Source organism: Ambystoma mexicanum, chromosome 7p, assembly GCF_040938575.1.
Source record: "Ambystoma mexicanum isolate Mex_15411 chromosome 7p, UKY_AmexF1_1, whole genome shotgun sequence".
Lineage (NCBI taxonomy): Eukaryota > Metazoa > Chordata > Amphibia > Caudata > Ambystomatidae > Ambystoma > Ambystoma mexicanum.
In genome coordinates, this window is record NC_090939.1 from 844067579 (window position 1) to 844089859 (window position 22281).

Consider the following 22281-nt stretch of genomic DNA (forward strand, 5'->3'; position numbering starts at 1 on the left):
GAGATATTCCGCTCTTTCTATGAAAGCCTATATACTAATGCTGATAAAGCCACAGATGAAATTGTGAGGTTTTTGGGTGACCTCCCGCTCTCGATCCTATCCGCCAACACCAAGGAGGCTCTCGACACCCAGATAACTGCAGAAGAACTGTTGAACGCCATCGGCTCGCTAGCCTCCGGGAAAGCGCTGGGATCCAATGGATTCCCGATCGAATTTTAATTCAAAATCTCACCTCGTGCCCCCACTGCTCTCCGTTTGGAACGAAGCTTGCCTCATGGGAACACTACCACTGTCCCTCCATAAGCAATAATAACAGTGCTCCCTCAACCAGGTAAACCCACTACGAAATGCAGTTCATATCGTCACCTTTCGCTAATTACTGCAATGCCAAAATATATGCCAAGGTTCTGGCCCTCAGACTGGCTCCATATTTGAACTAGATTATAACCCCAGATCAATCTGGGTTTATCCCTGACCGCTCCACCTCATACAACCTGCGCCAACTATTGAACATACTAACCCGCATCGACCCTAGCGCACGGGCTGTTGCAGCGGCCCTAGATATGCAAAAGGCATTTGACTCCATCTCATGGAGGTTCCTCTGGCAGGTGCTCGAAAAATGTAATTTCGGTCCCCAATTCAGAGCCTGGGTCAAGCTGGTGTACACCACCCCAGCGCGAGGGTCCGCACCACTAATTTGTCTTTGACCCAATTTCAGATAGGGAGAGGTACAAGACAAGGAGGCCCTTTCTGGCAGCTGATATTTGCCCTGGTCATGGAACTGTTAGCTGATCACATACGTCAGCGACACTCGCATCGGGGACTATGCCTTGTCGGTGTCCCGAGATAATCTCATTATATGAAGACTATGCCCTTCTTTTCATCCGAGAGCCTGAAAAAAAATCTTTCCCCAATACTGAAGGATGTCGTCCACTTCGGAGAATTCTCAGGTCTCCGAGTGAACTGCACCAAATCACTCCTCTTCCCGCGGCTACGGTCCCCCCCTGACCTTCAGGGCTTTGTCTGGGCCCAATCCAAATTCACATACCTTGGGGTAGTAGTCACGCGAGACCCTGCCTCCTTATACGAGAACAACTACGGCAACTATCTGACCAAACTGGCTCGGAAGTGTTCCAGGTGGGCGGCTCTCCAAATAACCCTAGCAGGCAGGATCGCCGTCCTCAAAATGGTGATACTACCCTCAGCTCCTGTATAGATTCTTGAACGTCCCGATCTGGCCCGGCCACAATTTCTTTACAATACTAACCCGAACCACCAATTAATTTCTCTGGCACTCGGCCGCGGTTCGCCTGAAACACACAACGCTGACGACACCGGTTGCAAAGGGAGGCCTCGGAACTCCCAATTTTGAAGGGTACTGGATAGCCACACAAGCCCATTATGCATCATACTGGTTTTATCCGATAGACCCACCCCTGCATGTGAAACTGGACCGCCTTGTCACAGACGAAGTTGATATCCGTTCCTGGGTGCTGCCCAACTACACTGGTCGGTTCGAGCCTTCGGACCCAGTTGGCTCAATGGTTCGGAACTTAGCCGAGGTGTGGAAACAAACAGGCAATACACACCCATTTCACGGAGGGCTTCCTCTCTGGAACTTTTTCTCCAATGGCCCTCGGGTGGACTCCAGAACTGTGGCTCGATGGGCTACAACAAACATAACTGTCCGTGACCTATTCGAACAAGGGGTCTTTACAGAGTGGGGCAAATTCCCCAGACAATTGCATAGTGGACACACCTTTCGGCTTAAGTTTGCCGGTGTACGGTGAGTGCTTAAAGCTAAGCTTCCAGACTTCCACAGTATACCACAAGATGACCCACTTCTATCAGAAATCATTGGCACTGCATCCATGAAGGTCAAAGTCTCCAACCTATACACCGTATTCCAAACCCTAACATCTCCACCCTTCACCAAACTTAGGGAAACCTGGGGGTCGAGCTGACCGATCAGCGCTGGGACTACATTTGCGCCCGCTCGTGGACAATTTCCTTCAATTCCCGTTTCAAGCTAATCCGAAGCAAACTTCTACACACCGGCTAGACTTCACCAAATGTCCCAGGAACACCCGCACATGTGCCCACGTTGCAACGCAGATTATGCTGACTACATGCACATGATGTGGACATACCCCCAAACAGCCCATTCCTGGTTCGCAGTATGCACCTCTTTATCAGACATGCTAGAATGCACCATCTCCCCAATCACCACTAACCTGCTTCTTCTACAAATTGCCTGCTATAAGCCGCGACCTCAAGAAGTTCGTGAGCCTGGCGCTCCTCCTGGCAACCCGCTGTATCCTACTGGTATGGCTCCGACCCACACTCCCCCCACCCCCATGCATGAACAATGGCTCCGCGCACACAGACGTGTGCCTCAGACACAGAAGAGTGCTGGGTATTGACACAGCCAAGCAGGCCTAGGCCAAGAGACATTTGGGGCCCACTTCAACAGTATCTCCCCCCCCCCCCCATCTGAGGACTCTTGGCAAGAGACCGATACACCTCCTCCCCTCCCCCCACTCCGCTGTTCAGTAACATTGCATAATGAATACACGGTTAACCAGATACCTACTGCTCAATCATGTGCTTACTCCATGCTGCTTCCCCAGATGGTCCACAATGTAAATGCAAATGTACCACAAACGTTTTTTGTGCTGGATAATGTCTGGAGTGTTCTCTGTTGTGATGCCAAGCTAAATGTAAAAGTTAAAAAAAAAAAGGGGGGGGGGGAGGCCAGAGGAGATCAGGACATCAAATGTATGGCCAGCAGAGTGAGCCGGGCTGGAGGGAAGGATAGAGAGGGAGAGTGCATCACAGAGGTCGCGAAAAAGCGCAGATGAGGAACACGCGGGATCTTTGATACTTTTGATGAGTGTTAAGTGGTCGTCTGTGTCAAAGGCCCCTGAAAGGTCTAGTAGTATCAGGGTGGAAGTAATGTGGGAATGGGAGTTATACCAATTTGCATACATTTTCTGAAAGAACGTGTTAAAGTTACATTATCATAACATAAGTACAAAACAAAATTTATGGGGCTCCAAATGTAAGGTATCCAGTAAATTATTTAAAGAAGAAAAGAATGCAGACTCGACGCATACAATTATTGGGACTCGGTGATGCTTGCAAAACAAAGCCTTTTTAAAATGAACAAACTGCATCCAATGGAAGCCTACCTTAGCCTGCCCAAGTTGTGCATATCAGGTGAGCGACTGGTTCAGAACCTGTAGAAAGTTTATGATCAGGCAGGATTTAAATAGAAGCCCTTGCTTGGGAGAAATGTTGGGCACATGCACCTGGCTCCCACTGTCTTTCTTTTTTAATTCCGAGTTGTCCAGTAATATTTTGGGCAATTTCCTGGTGTTGTGTGCAATACCCTGGTCTGGAGCAAAAGACGCACCATACAACAAGCAAGAATTGTAGATTGAATAGTATATTGCAAGAGTCTATGCTTCGACTATCTGCAAGATCAATAGTCTAGAGAAATGCCGAAAATGTTAGCCACGGTCTGCACAAATAGTCAAAAAGATAGAGAACAGTATATGAACAAAGTTTATTTTGCAAATGAGAATGTGCAGGGATTCATTTTCTGTGAGACTCATGACAGAATTAATACAAAACGTCATCTTTTGGGCATCAAACGGAACACATGATCTACTAAATTGACACTTTATTGAAAAGCCAATCTGGGATTGGCCCCATCAGTGATAGCTCAGCTACAATGGTCTGGAAACCAAGAAATGGGGAATCCAGGCATGCGTTATAAAAAGAAGAAATAATTTGAAGACGTTTTAAAGCCTTTTCATTCCTTTTTCACACTGTACAGACCGAACCAAAATTACCAGAAATGGATCCCTTAAAGTAACTCCACCCTGCCATGTTTACCAGAAATATTGGTACAAATAAAAATAACATAACACTTCTGCTTTTCATGCCTCTTTAATTAGACATTTCCTTTCTGGTGTATGTCGCTCAGCCAATTGCTAGCTATTCTATACAATTGCAAAATAAAAAGCATGCACAATTAACTACTACATTATACCATTTCCTCTCATCAGCAAGTCAAACTTTACCAAAATTCAGCCCTTTAAAGTATGGGTAGAAAATAATGACATTGACTTTGAGAAAGTCCAAAATCAGTTTCCATAAGAGAAAAGAGCTGTGCATTCCGAAAATATCACAATCCTTGGATCCCACTAGCATTAAAAGGTAGTTCACGTTCCTCCAGGACCACAATTTAAGTGTCCTGATCTACAGATCGAGCATTTGCAAAGAGATAATTGTAAGGAAGGCATGGCATCAAACAGCAAGACAGACACAAGTGATCACAGTTGAAGGGTGTTTATTGAACTTCAATTGGGTTTGTAAAACGCCCATCTAATCCTAAATCTAAAGATGGGATCAAGCTACGACCATCAAATAATAATAACGCAGTCCTAGACGGATCTGTCAAAATAAAAGGGCCTATACTAATAAACCTATTTCCAATCCTTACTTCTAAACACAAATAGTGTGGGAAACAATGTTATGCAAAAGAAAAGTGTTCAAGAAATGATATGTCAGGATATTCAAGCTGTTGGCTTCCATTCCCCACGGTCTCAGAATGGGACATGGTGGCACACTCGAGCTTAGCACATTCTCTGGCTTCTCCAACACGAGAATGCAGTTCAAAACCTCAACATTAGGGTCTTCTGTGTCCAAGTCTCTTTGCCATGCTAAGTCTCTTATTCCAGAGGGCCTGATACAAAACGACAAACATTAAAATTCCTTTCTTAGGATTTCACATATACAACTTCTCAGGTGATTTACTGTTCACCCCGGGTCCCCGTCCGCCGGGCTTAGACCCACTTTAACAGAAAACCTTCAATTGGGCTCCAGCCGCCTGACTTGGACCAAACTCATCTACTTTTCTAAAACTTTTCTACTTCATCAAAATCAAAGAAATTCGACTGTGCGCAGGATTTTGCTTGACCTGTCACAGGACCATTTTGATTCACAATTACTCGTTCTCTTCTTCATACAACCCTTTTCTCACTTTCGCTGTTGCCACTTCTCAGCTGGATACCTTACAGAGACCTTTGATTGAGCACCGACATGGTGTCGGACCACTCTGTCAAAGTTATTGTATCATGCTTTTAAAGTTCAATCACTCATCAGCAGTTCAACTTTACTGAGTCTCTTATCACACGCATTTTAACAATGTTCGTTGCAGCGCTTGCCATACAATGTTGCTGCTTGCAACCTTGGCTTCAACACAGGCCAGTCTTGTATCGGTCTCCCCGACTCACTGGCTGTGTTAATTTCACAGATGCTGATTTGTTCTTATTTATGTATTTTATTTATGTATTTTTTCCATTTGTAAAGACAAGAGTATTTTGTAAATTTGGACCCAAGGACAGTACCACGGCAGCTGGTGCTTCTCCCAGCCTTGATTTTGATGTGGGAGGGCCCTGGGTATCTCCGACACACAATGCAGGACGCTTCAGCCCGGTTTCCTGGTCTTATGCTTTCTATTTGAGGTTTCTAGAAAGTAACTGTTCCATGTCGAAAAAAGGTCAATGGAACTTTGCTTTTTCGAAAAACACTTGTGGGTTGCACTTCTGGAATCAGCAATTTAGATCACACAATATTGATTGTTCCATGTATTATGTTAATTCTTTGCATTAAATTTCATGCAACTTCAATTTTCATATATTCACATTTATTTTTCTTTGTGTTCTGCATCATTTTTCATGCAAATTTGATTTTCATATATTCACATGTACACCTTTTTTTTCCCCTCTCAACACGTGTTCCCCATGGTATAGGCCCATGGTTCTTCAGGAGAGATACTAAATTTGGATTCTTTTTATAGAATATAGTCTCTCTGAATTTTTATAAGTTTCATGACATTTTTATAGCTCTCATTTTTCTTATTTTCATGTAGATAATTTTCAGATTCTTGTTGTCTTTAAATCTTTGTATTCATTCTTGGTTCGATTGCCTGTTGACGCCTGGATCCAGGACAGTATATCATCCGCCAAGGATATACTAAAAACCCCAACAAGGGACGCAGTAGAGCATGGACATGTTCCTCTAGAAATATCTCCTATAAAGAGGACATTTCACAACTAGAAATCACTTCAGATTTTGAGCCTCCACCAGGAGTGTCCAGGGGTCACGGACTCCGATCCTGAGGAAGGTACTTCCCATCCTCCTATTCAGGACCAACCCTCTGATCGCCTAATGGCAAGAGGAGAAGAGACCGCTCTAAGAATTCACACAACTACTCTACCATCAACACTGTCAGGAATGCATGAATCCACAATACCCCCTTCTAAACCCACAATCCTTGCTCTCCATGCAAGTGCTTTCTACACTACAGTCACTATTTGGGTAACTCAATGCCAGACTTCCACCACCGCACCCACAGGCAATTCATGTATGTGGAAAAGATCAGGGTACACCAGGTCAGCAGCAGCAAAGGAATTCGGGCCATCCCTCGAGAGAACATGACAAACATCCAAGAGCTCAATCACCTCCTAGACCACCACCTCCATGGAGGACAGTCCATGTATACATGAGCAAGAAAAGGGAGAATTAGTAGACACAGCCCAAGACACTGGTCCACGTGACACAAGCTCCACCACCTCTTTGTCTCCTTGCAGAGCCGACACGGATGACCCGGACCAAGATATGCAGAGTAGTAATGCTCAACCCTCAACCCCAGATGACATTCGGGCTTTCCACTCCATGGTATCTAAGGCATGCCAGAAATTTGGATCAACTCCTGCAGAGGAAAAGAAGGACCGTTTCCTCTTCGACCACATGGGTAAGCGTAGAAAAGCAGCGTTTTCTATACCCATCCTAGATCATGTTTGGCAGGAGGGCCTTCATACTCTCAAACATTCATTTACAGAACTGGCAATTAAAGGAAAACTGGATATAAAATGTAAGGCACCCAATACAACACCAAAATGGCTCACCTCACAACCCTCTCCAGAGACAGGGTGTTAGCGACAGAAAGTCGCAAGGCTCGTACGCTGTACAAATCCGCCACTCCCCCAGACAATGAAGGCAGAAAAAAAATGGATGCCCCGCGGTAAAAAGGTGCTCACCATTGGAGCAACAATTGTCAAAAGCAGCAAATGCCCTGACAATAGTGGCTCGACACAATCGAGAGATGTGGCATCGGTTAGCTCCAATATTAGAGCATTTACCAGAATAAGAGAGGAAGGAAGCATGATGCTGGTGCGTGAAGGTGAGGAAGCCTCAAACCACAGCATTAACATTGCTGTAGATCTCGCCGAAACAGGGCTCAAACAGATTGGCAATGGGGTAATCCCCCAAAGACAAGGATGGCTGCGTTGCACCGATTTTCGGCAAGAGGTACTCTATAAGATGGTTGACATGCCGCTTGAAGGGGAAAATCTGTTTGGAAAAGATTGATGAAACCCTCAAAACAATTAAAGCAGACTCAGACACTGCTAGATCTCCTACAATCCTACAGGGCAGAAGGTCCTTTCGGGGAGCCTCGAGTAATTCTAGATTCTCGTCCTCAAGGGACAACAAAAATTACAGCAGATCCAGATACTACTCTCAGGGCTACAAGGGAAATTACCAGTCCTCTGAGGGAGTATCGCCAAGGACAGAGAAAGCACAGATCAGCCACCTCTCAACGACGTAGGCAGAACAAGGCCCAGCAATGACTGCCTCAGGGGCAGACAGGTGGGAGGAAATGCAGCGTTTTTCCTCAAGCGATAACAAAAGACAGGTTGGTGCTAGATGCCATCCAGCACAGCCACTTGTTGGAATTCAAACACATACAAATCCTGTTACCTCCCATAAAGGTATCATATCCGCACCTTCAAATTCTACAACAGGAGGTGCATCAAATGTTAAAGAAATCGGCAATCGAAAGAGTTCCTCGTTGGGCAAAGGGAAAAGGAGTATACTCCAGGTACTTTATCGTCAAGAAACCAGACAGGAAGTGGCGTCCCATCCTGAACTTGTGAAAGCTAAAACAAAAACATCAAAAAGCAGAAGTTCAAGATAGTGACACTTCAGGCGGTCATAAAGGCCATACAACTCCACGAATATCTGGCAGCGTTAAACCTCAAGAATGCATACTTCCACATCCTAATACATCCAAGACACTGAAAGTATCCCAGATTCAAGGTCAGCGAAAGCCATTACCAGTTTCGAGTACTTCCATTCGGCCTAAAATTAGCACCCAGGACATTCACAAAATGCCTAGCACCACTATCGGCTTTTCTCAGAAAATAGGGCCGCCACGTCTACCATATCTAAACGACTGGTTGGTTCGAGGTCCAACATATCAGCAAACCATATTTTATCTGAGACAAACAGAAGCTCTTCTTCAACAATTGGGATTTGCAATACATTACACCAAATCTTGCACACTCCCTTCAAAAGGTGTGGTGTTCCTGAGCGCTCAATTCCCCACGGACCAAAGTCTTGTCAGACCCTCATCAGACGGTGAAAAAATTGATAACCCTAACTTCACCACTCCAAATAAGCGGGTCACGGTGCGCATATACATGGCTCTCCTAGGGACCGTCTTCTGCATCCCGCTAATACCCTACTGCAGGATACATATGCGGCCAGTGAAAAAGTTTCTAGCTACCAGATGGTCCCAAACACAGGGCTCCTGATCGGACAAGATTACCATCACTCTGACTTTCTCAAACACACTAGAACGGTGGACATACCCCTACTTAAACATCCCTCAAGACTGCCATTGCGATCTTGCAGCGGCTAGGGCTTCGTCCAGCAACATTTCCTACAACCGGAAATGGAAAAGGTTCTGTACATTGTGTGCACAGCAGCCCAACCTTCAACCGCTGGCCATAAAGCCTCAACAGGTTCTTCCCTACCTTCTCAAATTGGCAAAAGAATGTCTAGGGATCACCTCAATAAAAGGTGCACCACTTGGCAGCAATTTCTAGATTTACAAGGAAAAGAGGATCTCCTCTCTACAGTGGCAGGCTACTCAAACACTTCTTAAAAGGGATCTTTCGTACTTTTCCTCCAAAGAAAATGATTTCATCGTCCTGGCCGGTCTTATGAAAACTCCTTTTGAACCTCACATCAAATTTGTGACCTGGAAAGTGGCATTCTTAATAGCCATTTCATCCTCTAGATGAGGTTTGGAACTTTAGTAGTAGATACTCTGTTTTCTGATTCGCGAAGGACAAAGTGATACTTTCCACTAATCCTCACTTCATCCTAAAGGTGCCATCGGAATTTCACAAGAATGCAACCATAACTGCCAACATTCTTTCCAAGCGCCACTTCCCGAGCGGAGAGGGCTCTGCACTCTGGGCGTGAAAAGGGCGTTACAATATTATCTTGACCGGACAAAATCATTTAGAACAACTGAACAGCTTTTTGTCGCCTTTGGGCCATTAAAGAAAAATCCATTTCAAACAAAACAAGGCATTGCAAGGTAGATAGCCTCTGCGATTTCCTTCTGCCACACGACGGCCAACAGGGCTCTGCAAACTGCGACTAAAGCGCATTCTACAAGGGCCACGGCTGTCTCTGCGGCTCTCTGGTCTGGAATGCTCATCAAAGTCATTTGCCAGGCGGCAACATGGGCAGTGCCTCACACATTTACCAGGCACTACTGATTTACAACAACAGCATGCTGAAGATGTGCAGATGGGACGAGCAGCCCTTCAACAGCAGTTCCAGAAAGTTAAGCCAGCTTCTGGAGTTTTTTCTTATACTTCCGCATGTATACTTCTCGAATTAGCACAGAAAATTTGAAAGTCTCTAATCTTTGTTTGCCCGATTTATCTCCTCCTAACAAGTATTCTGCTATACAATTTATTCACAGCATGTGAATCCATGAAAGATCCAATGGAGGAGAAGTGAGTAGATTCTTACCTGTAACTCCATTTCTCCACCCTTGATATCGTTCATGGATTCACATGCGCCCTCCAGCCTACCCGCTCCAGGTAAACATCCTCTACAGGGGGAGATCCTCATGCTAGAGTGGTTAAAATCTGAGGGGAAGCTGCTGGGGCGAAGTTACAAACTCAACAAAGACCCTACCTACAGTCTCCTCCCAGGTCGTCAGGGGAAGGTAGCCGCTACCCGATCCTGACCCGGGGAGTGGTATTAGCTCGGCGGACTCGTGATTGCCGTTACTCTGCTGCTTGCTACGTGCTACAGAGGAGTCTGCCCTTCATTTCCATTCAGAAGGAGTTGTGTGCATGCAGGAAACATTCATAACACCACACCTACGTGGAGCGTAGCGGAGTGTTTGCTGAGTGTTCGCTTATGGAGCCCTCAGCGGATCTCGGCAGACTACAACGGACACGTTTGAAGGTCCGCTCAAGGAAGGAAAGCCGGACAGAAAATGCACATGAACCTGCATGATGTAAGCAGGAAACAGAATCTATGAAAACAAAAAGGTAACATTTTGTCGGCTTCGACTTTCTTGTTTCGTGCTGAAATGACCAAGAATAGTGACTATGTGTCGGTGTTGGGGAGGGAGAGTAAACTAATTGCAGAGACGGAAGATCGAGCGGACGTAAATCAGCCTACCGTAAGGAAAAATGCTGCTAGTTCTTCCGTGCTCACTGGCCCGTTAGCTCCTCCTTGTAACCAAGCTATGTAGGATAGGATCTTGATAGCGACATGGATGGGCTGCATACCAAAGGGAAATTGCAGCCCAATGCCGAGGGGGATAAGGGGAGAATTTTGGCAACAAAACAAATATCTAAATCAGTAGCGAACTATGGGACCTTGCAGGGGCATTTTTAAACGCCCCCGAGGATGCTATTGTAGGAAAAGCGATGTTTACCTCCGCCTTAACTTCCGAGAAAGAAACAACCACTAATGGGATGACAAAAAGGTGGGGATGCCACTACGATTGCTTCTGGTGAACTTTTTGATCGATCGCTGCCTGCTTTGTACCGACAGAGGAGCTGTCTCCTAAGGTGCCCCAAAAGGGCGGAGTTGAGCGATCTTCTCCTTGCAAGGCAGAAACAGAAAGGGGGGGGGGGAGGTGTTCCCTGCTGTTTGAGGACCAGTTAGCCCTTTAAAATCTACTCCTTCTCAGACCACTACTCTCCAGCAAGATGTAGATGGAGACGCGGCCGTATCGGAGCAGGCTAGGAGCCCAGAGGACTATAGTTCGACTCCAATAGAAATATTAGTAGGAGAGGAAATGTGTCAACCCCAAAGGACCAATTGTGATATACAAGGAGTATTACCAGGATCTACTCAAGAGACTATTACACTTGAGGCTGGGGGGACCGGGATAGTGTTGTAGCCCTGGGCGAGGGTGCACAGAACTCAGATACAATACTAATAGCCTCCAATAAGAGCAAAGACTATAGCAGGTTGGGTAGAAGCCATTTAGAGGATCCAGAAAAGGAATACACGATGGGCTCAAGTGTCCCGGCTAAACATAGAAGAGGAGGAACCCTTGAGGGGTATCCAACAACGCAACTATAACAATGTTGGAATTGACATATCACCAACTCAAGGGAAAGGGCTCAACTGTCGAATATGTGCAGAAATAAATGGAATCCTCAAGTACTAGTAACTGTCGGTTTCCCGGGCACCAAAAAGAACAGCCCAGGCGTTTGTCAAAAAACAAAAACAACCTCCACCAAAACATTGCAGAAGAAAAATTAGTGGGATGACGTAAAACATTTGCAAAACACAATCCTAGCGTCTGTTGCGATTACGTTAAATCAGTTTCTCAAGTTGTATGAACTTTTAAATGAGAACTACAGAGATCCAACCACGGGGATGGCATTAATGCAAACTAAGTTGTCGCATGTGGAGACCTTCATAACTGCCATCAATGAAAAGAGCTCCAGAGAAAAAAAGAGCTGGAAGGAGTGATTTTGAAATCACTAATTGATTTAACCCAGGAGCCAAGGTGTGAAGAGGATTTTCCTTGAGGGAATTTTTGATATTGTTCTTCGCACAAATCTTCCGGATCATCGCAAGGAAGAGCTAAATTCAAACCGAGAGAAGCAGGCGGAGCCTTTGTGAACTGCGGTGGAACCGCCAAAGGAAAGTCAAGTTGATACCCCAAGACAATCACGACATAAGAATGGGACAACTCAACGGGACCTGGAGTCGTTGCTGGGGGTTCCACAAAATATGACGTGCGTCTATTCTAGAGCCGTGGATAATTGATGATCCCATAAGACAAGTGCTTGTAGGAGGGATCACGACCTCAAACAAAATCAACAAGAAAGGGAAAATAAATAAATCACTAAATGAGGATGAGGATCTAGGAAAGGTGGCAGAGATAAGTGACATAGGCTTACCACCAAAAGTTCCAGCGCCAGGGGTTTTGGCTGAGAGAATTCAAGCAGGTGTATCATCAAAAGTGTAGTGCATCACAATTGGTCCTTTGGAGTTGACATTTCCTCTCCTACTAATATTTCTATTGGAGTCGAACTATAGTCCTGTGGGCTCCTAGCCTGCTCCAATACAGCCGCGTCTCCATCTACATCTTGCTGGAGAGTAATGGTCTGAGAAGGAATTAGTGGATTTGTCAAATTTCCCGATTTTTGGTAATAGTCCAAAAAATCCTCGGAGCAGTAAGGCACAAATGAAGAAAAGGGGCGAGGAAAAGAAAATCAAAAATATGCGGAGAAGCAAACTGGGAAAACCGTGGGGGTCACGCAGTTTTCTAAGAAATCTTTAAAATGTCCCGTCTACGTCACTGCCGTTGAAGACAAACTTTACAATCCAGACTAACTGAAATGGCTAAGAGCGGAGCACCTAATGGCTAAGAGCGGAGCAAGGCAGTGATTCAGAAGATACTGAAGAAAAACGTGTGACCCCCGGGAGAAACAACTGAATATAGAAAGGTTTCACTGATAAGGGATACAGATAAGTACAGCCCTTACCTGACAATGGAGGAGAGAAGGAACAAGATAATTGATGTGTTGACGGATCTGGATAAACCTCCAGAAATCTTGGAAAAAATTCTTGAAAGCTCAAGAATGGCGGCAGCTTCATTATATAAAACACAGAAATATGAAGAGAAAAAAAACACAGTGTACATAGTACATTTTCCAAGGGCTTAACCAAAATAATAAAAAAATCTGTTCCACAACAAAGTAAACCTGCAGTGTGCCAAGGAAAGAAAGATGGGGAACAGAGCGGAAAGAGTCCTGTGATTGAGTTGGAATGTATTCTAAAATATAAAGATGGCCTGATTTTAAATAGATCCAATACCATGTGCTTATTTCATCATGTGCCAAGATTGTGCGTTAATTGACAATGAGGACATAAAGATCGTGGGCTTTCTAAATGAAAGAGATGGATCGAGTTCAACTTCACATGAAATCCACTGCTTTGATATCATTGTTGTTGGACTGCAGAGATGAACTGCGTGTGTTGAGATTTGAGTTGCGAAAACCAGCGACTGTCACAGGACCAGGAAATAGAGGGCGTAGTTTTGAAAGACAAAGTTCTAAGAAAAGGGAACATGGCATAAGTGCTACGTGGAACAAATGTTCACGTCCTGATGTTCAGAGCATCATTAATGAAAGAAAGCTTGTAAAGGGAAGAAATGCTACAAGTAGGATGAATGGTTCTAGGCCTATTGATTTATCACAGTTACATATAACAATCAGGAAACCAGTCTTGCAGACGGATTCCATTGGCCAAAAACCTGTGCCTAAAACTGTGAAATCATCATTGGACCAGGAGTCTTCATGGGATTGGGTGGCAAGACGATTAGTTTCTAAGCCCTATAGCCAGACGGAGGAGTCCTTGGGAAGGCAGCAGATTGGCTCCCGGAATACCAGGGGTTTTGCCCATCCTTTTCAAAAATTAGACCCAATGGCGGCAAGCATGGATATTTTATGCTTACAAGAAACATGGTTAATGGACGTGCCCATGTTAGCGGTGTTTTCTGTGTATCATAATAAAGCCATCAAGGGAAACCAAGGGCGTCCAATGGCGGGTCTACTGATATTAGTAAGAAATGGTATGGAGTTCAAGTATGTTGAATCGGTTAATGTAAAATGCATATATTCAGATTCTGGTCCTTGCCTTTATTGACCCTTTGTCAGGGAAGCGAAGACTAATGAATTTGTTTAATCTGTATTGGAATCCGGAAGCTGAGCACTCCAGTACTTTAAATCGATATTGTGATGTCTAAAATTGATTTAATATACCAAACAAATCCCGAACCAGTTGTGATTTTATGTGGGGACTTGAACATAGATTGTCTATCCAAAGACAGTCCAAATGGAAGTGGGTCTGGTAAAAATAAAGGTACAAAAACTAAAAGATCTAAAGACTGGCTGGACGCAATGGAACTTAGGGATTTGACCATTTTGAATGGCCAAACCCCTGGTGGGATTATATGGTGAAATGGGTTTAGTGGAGCAACCTTGGATTCTTTTTTTTTTTTTACGTCAAGCAATGCAAGTCCATTTATTTTGCAGTTGACGGTATCACCGACCGCCCACAGTGATCATGATCTGCTCATCTTAACATTAAAGATGGACAGGGATGGGACAAAGGTGGGTTGAACTATAAGGTGGAGACAGAGGGTGGACGTCAGACTACGTTTTAAGCCGGAGGTAATCCTCGAATTAACGTAGGAACTAAAATGTTGGCAATTATTAAATGAAATGGTGTGGAATACGATTCCCTTTTGATAGCTTTTAGAGAAAAACTGTCAAGGCATTCAAGACCCCTCTTTAAGCCAAAGAATACGTACGACAAGGAAGTCGCTTTGAAGAAACAACAGCTGCAGAGAGATTTAAGATATCTTGATAACTGTAGGCATGGGAAGAAGCAGGAGCTAGTTCAAAAAAAAAAAAAAAGAAAGCAAGCCTACAAAAATGGGCTAATCCCTCACAAAATCATAATGAGCCAAAATTATGCTGAGAATATGTTAATTGCCTTAAACAAGAATAACATTAAATCGTTATGGCAAATCATAAATGAGGAAGGTGCTTCCGCTAAGGCGTTGCAATTAAATCCGATTCCTGCAATTATATGGACACGTTATTTTGGTCAGCTATACGCAGCTTATAGGGGAGTTAGTACTAAAAGCTATGGTAGGAATATCTCATTTTTGGAAAGAGGACGTGTTCCACTTCCTGGAAAACGGCAATAGTGGTAACCATCTTTAAGAAGGGAGACAGAACTAACCCCAAAAACTATCAACCGATCGAGCTATTGGACGTGTTGGGTTAAGCCTTTTTGTCTATTTTGCTTAAACGGCTGAATGAATGGTCTAGAAGTGTGCGATGTCAAGCCTGTAGACAAGCTGGATTTGTTAAGGAGGTTGGTTGGAGCCTTAACTTGTTTATAATAAATGTCCTGAAGATGAGAGCTATTAACGATTTAAGGAAAATATATCTGCCAAGTATTGATCTAGAATACGCGTTTGACAGTATAAAATCGGTAGATCCTATGGACAAAGCTGGGAATAAAAAGGGTGCCCGCAGGATTTACTGGCTGCTATAAAAGAATTGCACACAAATACTACGATGTATGTTAGGCTCAACCAAACCAGAACCTTGTCAAAATCAATCCCCACCTTCAAAGGGTTAAAACAGGGTTGTCCGATGGCTCCCGCATGGTTTAAGTTCTACATAGAAGATATAAATGAGACCTTAACTCTTGGAAGGTCATTTTCCCCAGAAATAAATGGTGAGGAGGTGGGTTGGTTACTTTATGCTGACAACCTAGCGTTATTAGATCTGACATCAATAGGTCTTCAGCGTGAATTGGATCAGTTGCAGGACTACGTCTTTGCTAATAATTTGAAAATAAATGCAAATCAATACGAGATTATGAATTTGGGGAAGCATGGAGGAGGAAGAAAGAAAATACAGAGTTGGATGTTGAATGGAATATGGGTGAAAGCTTCAGAGAGCATAACATATTTCAGAGTGTCACTGAGTGCTAGTAAGTGTGACACACAATGGGCAAATTGTCTATAGTCAAAGTTAAAAAAAACTAAAAGGCCGGGCGAAGGTGGTGGGGTGCATATATTGTAAATTCTCTTTGGCCCCAATCATCAGTTTTTACAATCAAAAGGTTGTGCCCTCTCTTACTTATGCTGCTGAGACTGGTCTAGGATTGCCATGGGAGCTCTGGGAGATGTAGGAAGGTCAATTTTGGAAGAGGATTCTGAATCTCCCAATGAGTGTACCAATGGCAATAATTAGACATGAGACTATGTAAATTGGAAAATTGATGTTTAATTTATGTTAACACTGTTGAATTTATTATGTTAAATTGGGATATAATCAGCGGGTTTGGATTCATTTGAGGTTTTATGGATATTTTATTATGGCTTGGCAAAGGTTTGTAAAAAAACGAAATGCTAAAAAAGAAAAATAATAATAATTATATTGCTGTTGGAGGGAGGTTTTCTTTCCCAAAGCTAATCATCTTGATGGTGGTGAAAACTGTCATAATCATTTGCTGGGAGTAAGACCTTCCTCCTCCCCCACAATGTCACCCACATGTACGGTGTTGCAAGCTCCTGTGATCAACAGTGGAAGGTTAAAAGCAAATCTCAAAACATTAACATCTTTGATTCTGAAAACTCCTAACTCTCATGTAAATCAGAACCACTCATTAAGTCCTTATTAAACTCCTTTAGAAGATGTAATTAAGGATAGAAATGATTTTATTTTTTAAAATTATATAGTTTGGTTATTAGAAAAACCTTCTGCACGAACACTACGCAATTACATTAATACATACATTTCTCATTATATAAACATTACATTCATTACAAAGATAAAATATCACACACTTTTCAATACAAAACATTTGCAAAATACCAATGAACTTTTTCCTGAATGTAATTTGTATTCTAAAAACAATTAAGTCCACATTCGTTAAAAGACCTTTACAACACACAGTTAATCAATCATAAGCAACATGAGGCAGATCAGTTGAGTAGTACTAATTTATGCAGATGACCTGGATATGTTTTCAATTATAACATAACCACTCTTTTCCAAATGTGGTAGGCTCCTCCCGTTATCAACAAGGAACTGGCAGAGTATATTGTAGCCCAAAATTGGTCTTGGGAGATAGACGTTATGGCTCTAACCTCGGTTGTGCAACCCTCTATATAGTATTGTTTCAACGTGGGGAAGTCAGTCAGTATACATCTAGTGGTTTCCAAGCCTTTTTTTATAGAAACAGCATTTTCTATCTTCAGCTGGGATACCTTCCCAAGCTCCAGTGTATTCATAACAGGATAGTATGTTAAAACGAAGCATTATGAAGCGCTTGATGTCATAACTGATATATTTTAGGAGATAATCACATGCACTACTTGTACAAAACCCCTGGCTAGCATACTCCCTGTATCGCTTTTTAGTACTCTGAGTCCACAGTAAGTAATATATCCCAATTTCAGGCTTTTGTTCTTATTTTAGTATAAAAGTTACCCAGCAACTCTGGGTTCTCATACGGAGGTTTCATGCAGAGGGTGTAATCGTTTTTCTGATGCTATAAAGGTTTTTCATTCACGGGTTATCTTTTGTTTTATTATCTTTCTCTATAAAGCCCATCATTGTATCCTCTGTTGGGTTCTGCATTTTAAGCTAGATACATAATTTACACCGTTGGACTGCCAGAGGACCCTTAATGATGTTTGGCCTAACTCACATCTAATGGCCTCTATGGGTACCGATCCAGGTAGTCTCAAAATTGGCTGCCATAGCTTTCCCTCTAGTCTATTAAACCACTGAGTGTGATCTTCACCTGCACCTCAAGCCCATATAAAATGCTTGGAATTATGCCAGTCCTGTATATCTGTAGATAACCCTGTATGAAGTGTCTGCCCCTTCTAGCAAGAAACTGTTGGCGATGTTCCATTTCCTTATATCTTTTTTGTAGATACTTCTTATTGTTTTATAGTGGGGTTTGCAAAAATGGTCAAGCCAAGATGTACATATGACGGAACAACGTTGGTAAATTTGGAAACAACATTCAGAGTAAAAGAGGTGATTAGAATATTGGGGACTTCAAGTCCCACAATGCCCAAAGTACTGGGACGAAGAAGAGGGATGCAGAGGCACTGGACTGCAAGTTTGAGTCCAATAGTGCTAATGACCCATACCCGAGTGGGACTGGGAAGTATAAAAGTCCCCCTCAGGGGCAGGCCGGGAGGAGAAGTAGGTGGGAGGTGGAGCGATTGCAGTAACAGTAACTCCACGTTGCAGTAGAAGTTGAAGGAAAGCAGAGACGCTGGAGCCACTGTCATTTGCAGATCGGATGCCGGTTCTGAGAGGCTCTCTATCTTCCAAGACCTTGCATACAGATCTTGCACATTTGGAAGCCCCGTTTTTGAAAGCTTTCCTCATAAAAGACCATGAATGCAGAGGTTGCACGGCGGGAAGCATTAAGTTGAAAGGCTTCCCCCATTGTAAGTTGGGCTCCAGTGGCCAACTGGTGTGGGCCGTGGAAAACAAGAAGCAGTTTGCCGGGCAGAGCGAAGCAGAAGACCGGGAGGCAGCAGAGCAAGTAGATGCGATACCAGGTGAGTTCACTAGCATTCATTGTGTGACCCCAGAATCCTCTGATCGCCCGCTGGCCGGATCTAATTGTTTTGAATACCGAACTGATGTAAAGAAGCTGAAGTGGCAGAATAGGAAGCTTGGGAACAGACAAGCAATCATACATACAAAAAGATCAGAGTAATTGCCAGAGCCAAGAGAGGCCAAATTACAAGATGCTAATAAGAACTATTATTGCCAAAGTCAAGAGAAGGCAATTAAAAAGTAAGTTGATTTCAAACCCTATTGCCAGAGTGAGAAAGAAGCAATATTTGGAACCGACTTAACAAAAGAAGAGCAAGTTTAATAGAAAAATATTATCAGCACTTGGTTAATATGGGAAAACAGTGGCAGGAGAGTGGAGCATTACCTGCACTGCATGTGGCAATCGTAAATGTGGAACAAACAGCACCAATGTGTTTCATGTCTTCCCAAAAGAAGAAGTCGAAACTGATGTTGGTGAAAAGACTTTGCTAATGTGTTTGAAGTAAACTTTACCACAGCAGTACTTGTAATAGTTTTTCATTAAGTCCTGGCAGGTGAATATACCAAGACAAGGGACTTTGTAGTAGTAGTCCTGGCAGTTGAGTGAACTAGGAAGAAGTCATTGAAGTACTGTGTTGAGGTTAAAGACAGTGAAGAAAAACAAGTGGCAAGACCACTAAAGTATATTGTGAACTGTGGATTAAACCCGAGAAATCATTATTGCTGATGCAAGTATGTTGTGAACTGTTGTGGAATCATCCTGACAAAAGCATTTTTGTGGATACAAACAGTGGAAGTATTTTTGTTTTCAAACACAATGGAGGGATAAAGACATGTTGAATATTTTGAACTGTTGGTCAAAGTCCAAGTGAGAGACTTTTTTGGAACAAGAACTTTATCATTAGAACTTTCTTGCAAGACAGAACTTTGCTATTTTTGAACTGTTGATTAAAAATCCTGTTTGTTTCACCTTGCAAGCTGGGTGAGAGCCCCTTCCCCAGATTCGGTTATCAGGTTTATTTTGAACAGAACTGTCATTTCTGTTAAATTTGAATTGCCATACATTACCTTGTTAAGTTTGTTGCATTTATGTGTGAGGGACAGATTCCTGTTTTCTTAGGCGGGGAAATCTTCGTCAGGGTAGAGATAGTGAGGCATTTGGCAAACCCTTTTGAGTTACTAAAATGGCATCTTCTGAAAAACCTCTAAGTTGGCCACCTCACATTTCTGACCCCTCACAGTCGCCACCTATAAATTGGAGGACGGCCTCTCTCGTCTCGCCAATTGAGGATGGTTTCTGCTAGGCTCAGCAAAATGTTGCCAGTGCATTTTCCTGCTGGAGGTGTATATTGTATGTGAACAAGCGCTTAGTTAAGCACAAAACACGTCGTGCCGGACTGTTTTTACTGGTGTCCTGCAAATGCTATTTGTGGTCTTTTTTGCATGAAGTTTATGTTCCAGCACATCATAACAGGGGCGCCGTCCAAGGCATTCCATTCCATTGACATCAAGGTAACAGATGTATACATACACTCAGTCAACTCAGCCTCAAGTCTTCGTACTAGCCAGTTATCAAGGGGTAGACTGTTTCTTTTGCCTTTCCCCCTACCTCCCCCCACCCCCCCCGTTTTGTTTCTCTGGTTAGTGGCTTCATTGACTCCATATTTTCCATTATCAGTGTCAAGTTGAAGGTAGATCAGTCAGTACCTCCCGCTTGCCCCCCCTCCCCCTTTAACCTGGTTTGGTGCTTTGCCCTCCACTTTTTTCTTTTGTGACTATGTTCTATGACATCTGAATCATCCACCTCGTTATGGTTGTTGTCAATATTGCTATTGAGTACCATGGGCACAGTCGCTTCAATGTGAGGGTTTTAAATAACGATAAGGTCAGTAACGTCAGATTTTGAAACATGAAACCACACTATGTGAATTTTATTTTTTGGCAGCAAGGGACATTATTTTGTCGAGGTTCATTATTACAGCCGCCATTCTCATAAAGATCGCTTTATTTTCCTGTATGTCTCTGCAGGTGCCATTGCAGCACACGACCAAGAATTTTAAAAGTTGTACCAACCCCCAAGTTAGAAGAAAGCTTGGTATTTGAAGTGCCAACATCTGGAGTATCACTTCTGCTCAATTTGCTGTCAGAAGAAATGTTCAAGTTCATAGAGGCTGATACATGCAAGTGTACTGTGGGTGTACGAGCATGTCTGAGGAGCTGGAGCCAGGATTCACACTGTTCCTCCGGGACTCTTGCTGTAAGCTGCAGAACAGGCAGGAGGGAATTATGGTCAATGGCAGTTCCTCAGTAAGCGTGGGGGAAGGAACTTCCTTCTCTGCATATGCCGCCCCCTCCCTGTTGTCCTTAGTAGGAATTTGTCATTTATTGTTTGGCGTTTAAAAAAATAAATGCTGTTATTTGTTTATGGTAGACTATCTGTCCTCTAGTTGTACTCTGGCGTCTAGGTTCAGGGCTTTATCAGTGGACTTATTTTTGTTACATATTTGCCCTCTCAAGGTCCTTCGCAGATCGTAGGGCTTTATTCAACCCGTGTAACAAGCACCGCGGATAAGAGACAGGATATAACAGTTGCAGCAGCTTACAGTTTTCTGCTTTAGGCTCAATGGGTAGAGTCTAGTGAGGGTCCGGTTTTCAGTCTTCAGTCTTCAGCCTGCAGACTGCACGCTCCAGCATTCCTCGGCTTGTTCAGCGTGGCTGTCAATGAATGTTTGAGGCAGGCAGGGCCAGAGCACAACCGACAGGGATGCAATGGGAACTGACACTCATAAAGGTAGGCTTCTACAATGATTTTGGTTGCTGCCGACTGAACTCTCCTGCAGTCCTCGGGTACCTGTGGCATAGCCATCTATGACCAATATATTTACGGTATATCGACCCAATGTTAAAAAAAAAAATCAGTTAAGTGATAATAGGTTTATTTTACTAGAAGTTTAGTTTGCGTAAGGGATGGAGTAAATAGGATGCAATAAAGATTCAAGAATACTGGAAACCGCAAGCCATGCGATAGTAGCAATACAGAAAAGAGTTTGCATGGAAAGTAAAAGGAACACAGCTGAACAAACAAAAGATGCCCCATCATCAGCGGGTCCCCAAAAACCTGAAGGGGCGACAGAGCTCCGCCCAAGACTACAAAGTTCATACAGTGACTACGGTGCATATCAAACGAACAATACATGTTAACCATTTTCCAACCAACCTTTTCATTGGGATCAGTTGCAGTAGAATAGAGGATACGGGAAGCTGTGATGCACCATCTTGACCGGAGTCCAGGAAACTGCAAAAATAGGAAAACACACAAAAGAATTGAAGAAATACCTTTCCAGACACGTGCAGCACTCAACAAACCCGCATATTGGAATTCGATTAACAGCTTGCAAAACAATAAAGCATTTTACAAGGTATCGGTACTATTTTCCCCATATATATGGTCGCCATACATGATGTCCCCGGGAAAAGGTTGTGGTGACATTATATATGGTGACCATTTATATGGGGTCAGGTGGAGCAGGGGTTGTGGGGATGTCCCCCGCATGTTCAATGTAATAATGTCCCTGCAAAAAACAGCTAGTTTTTGCCGACTTTATTGCAGGGACATTATTACATGGAACCTTTTACAAGCAGTATACAAGATAATACACAACATATGTAGATGATAAAATTAAGTAACCAGTTCATCAGTACAACATTTCATAAGTTTAAAAGTACCATCCTCCTTTACAACCTGCATCAA

General features: G+C 43.4%; 1 protein-coding gene across 1 annotated transcript in view; it reads right to left on the reverse strand.

Moving 5' to 3' along the window:
• Positions 1-22281, reverse strand: part of PCCA (propionyl-CoA carboxylase subunit alpha) — a 3020006-nt gene that overhangs the window by 2961961 nt on the left and 35764 nt on the right. The window contains exon 2 of the mRNA XM_069637005.1: positions 21748-21825. Coding sequence (XP_069493106.1) covers positions 21748-21825 — 78 coding nt within the window. The remainder of the gene's footprint in view (positions 1-21747; positions 21826-22281) is intronic.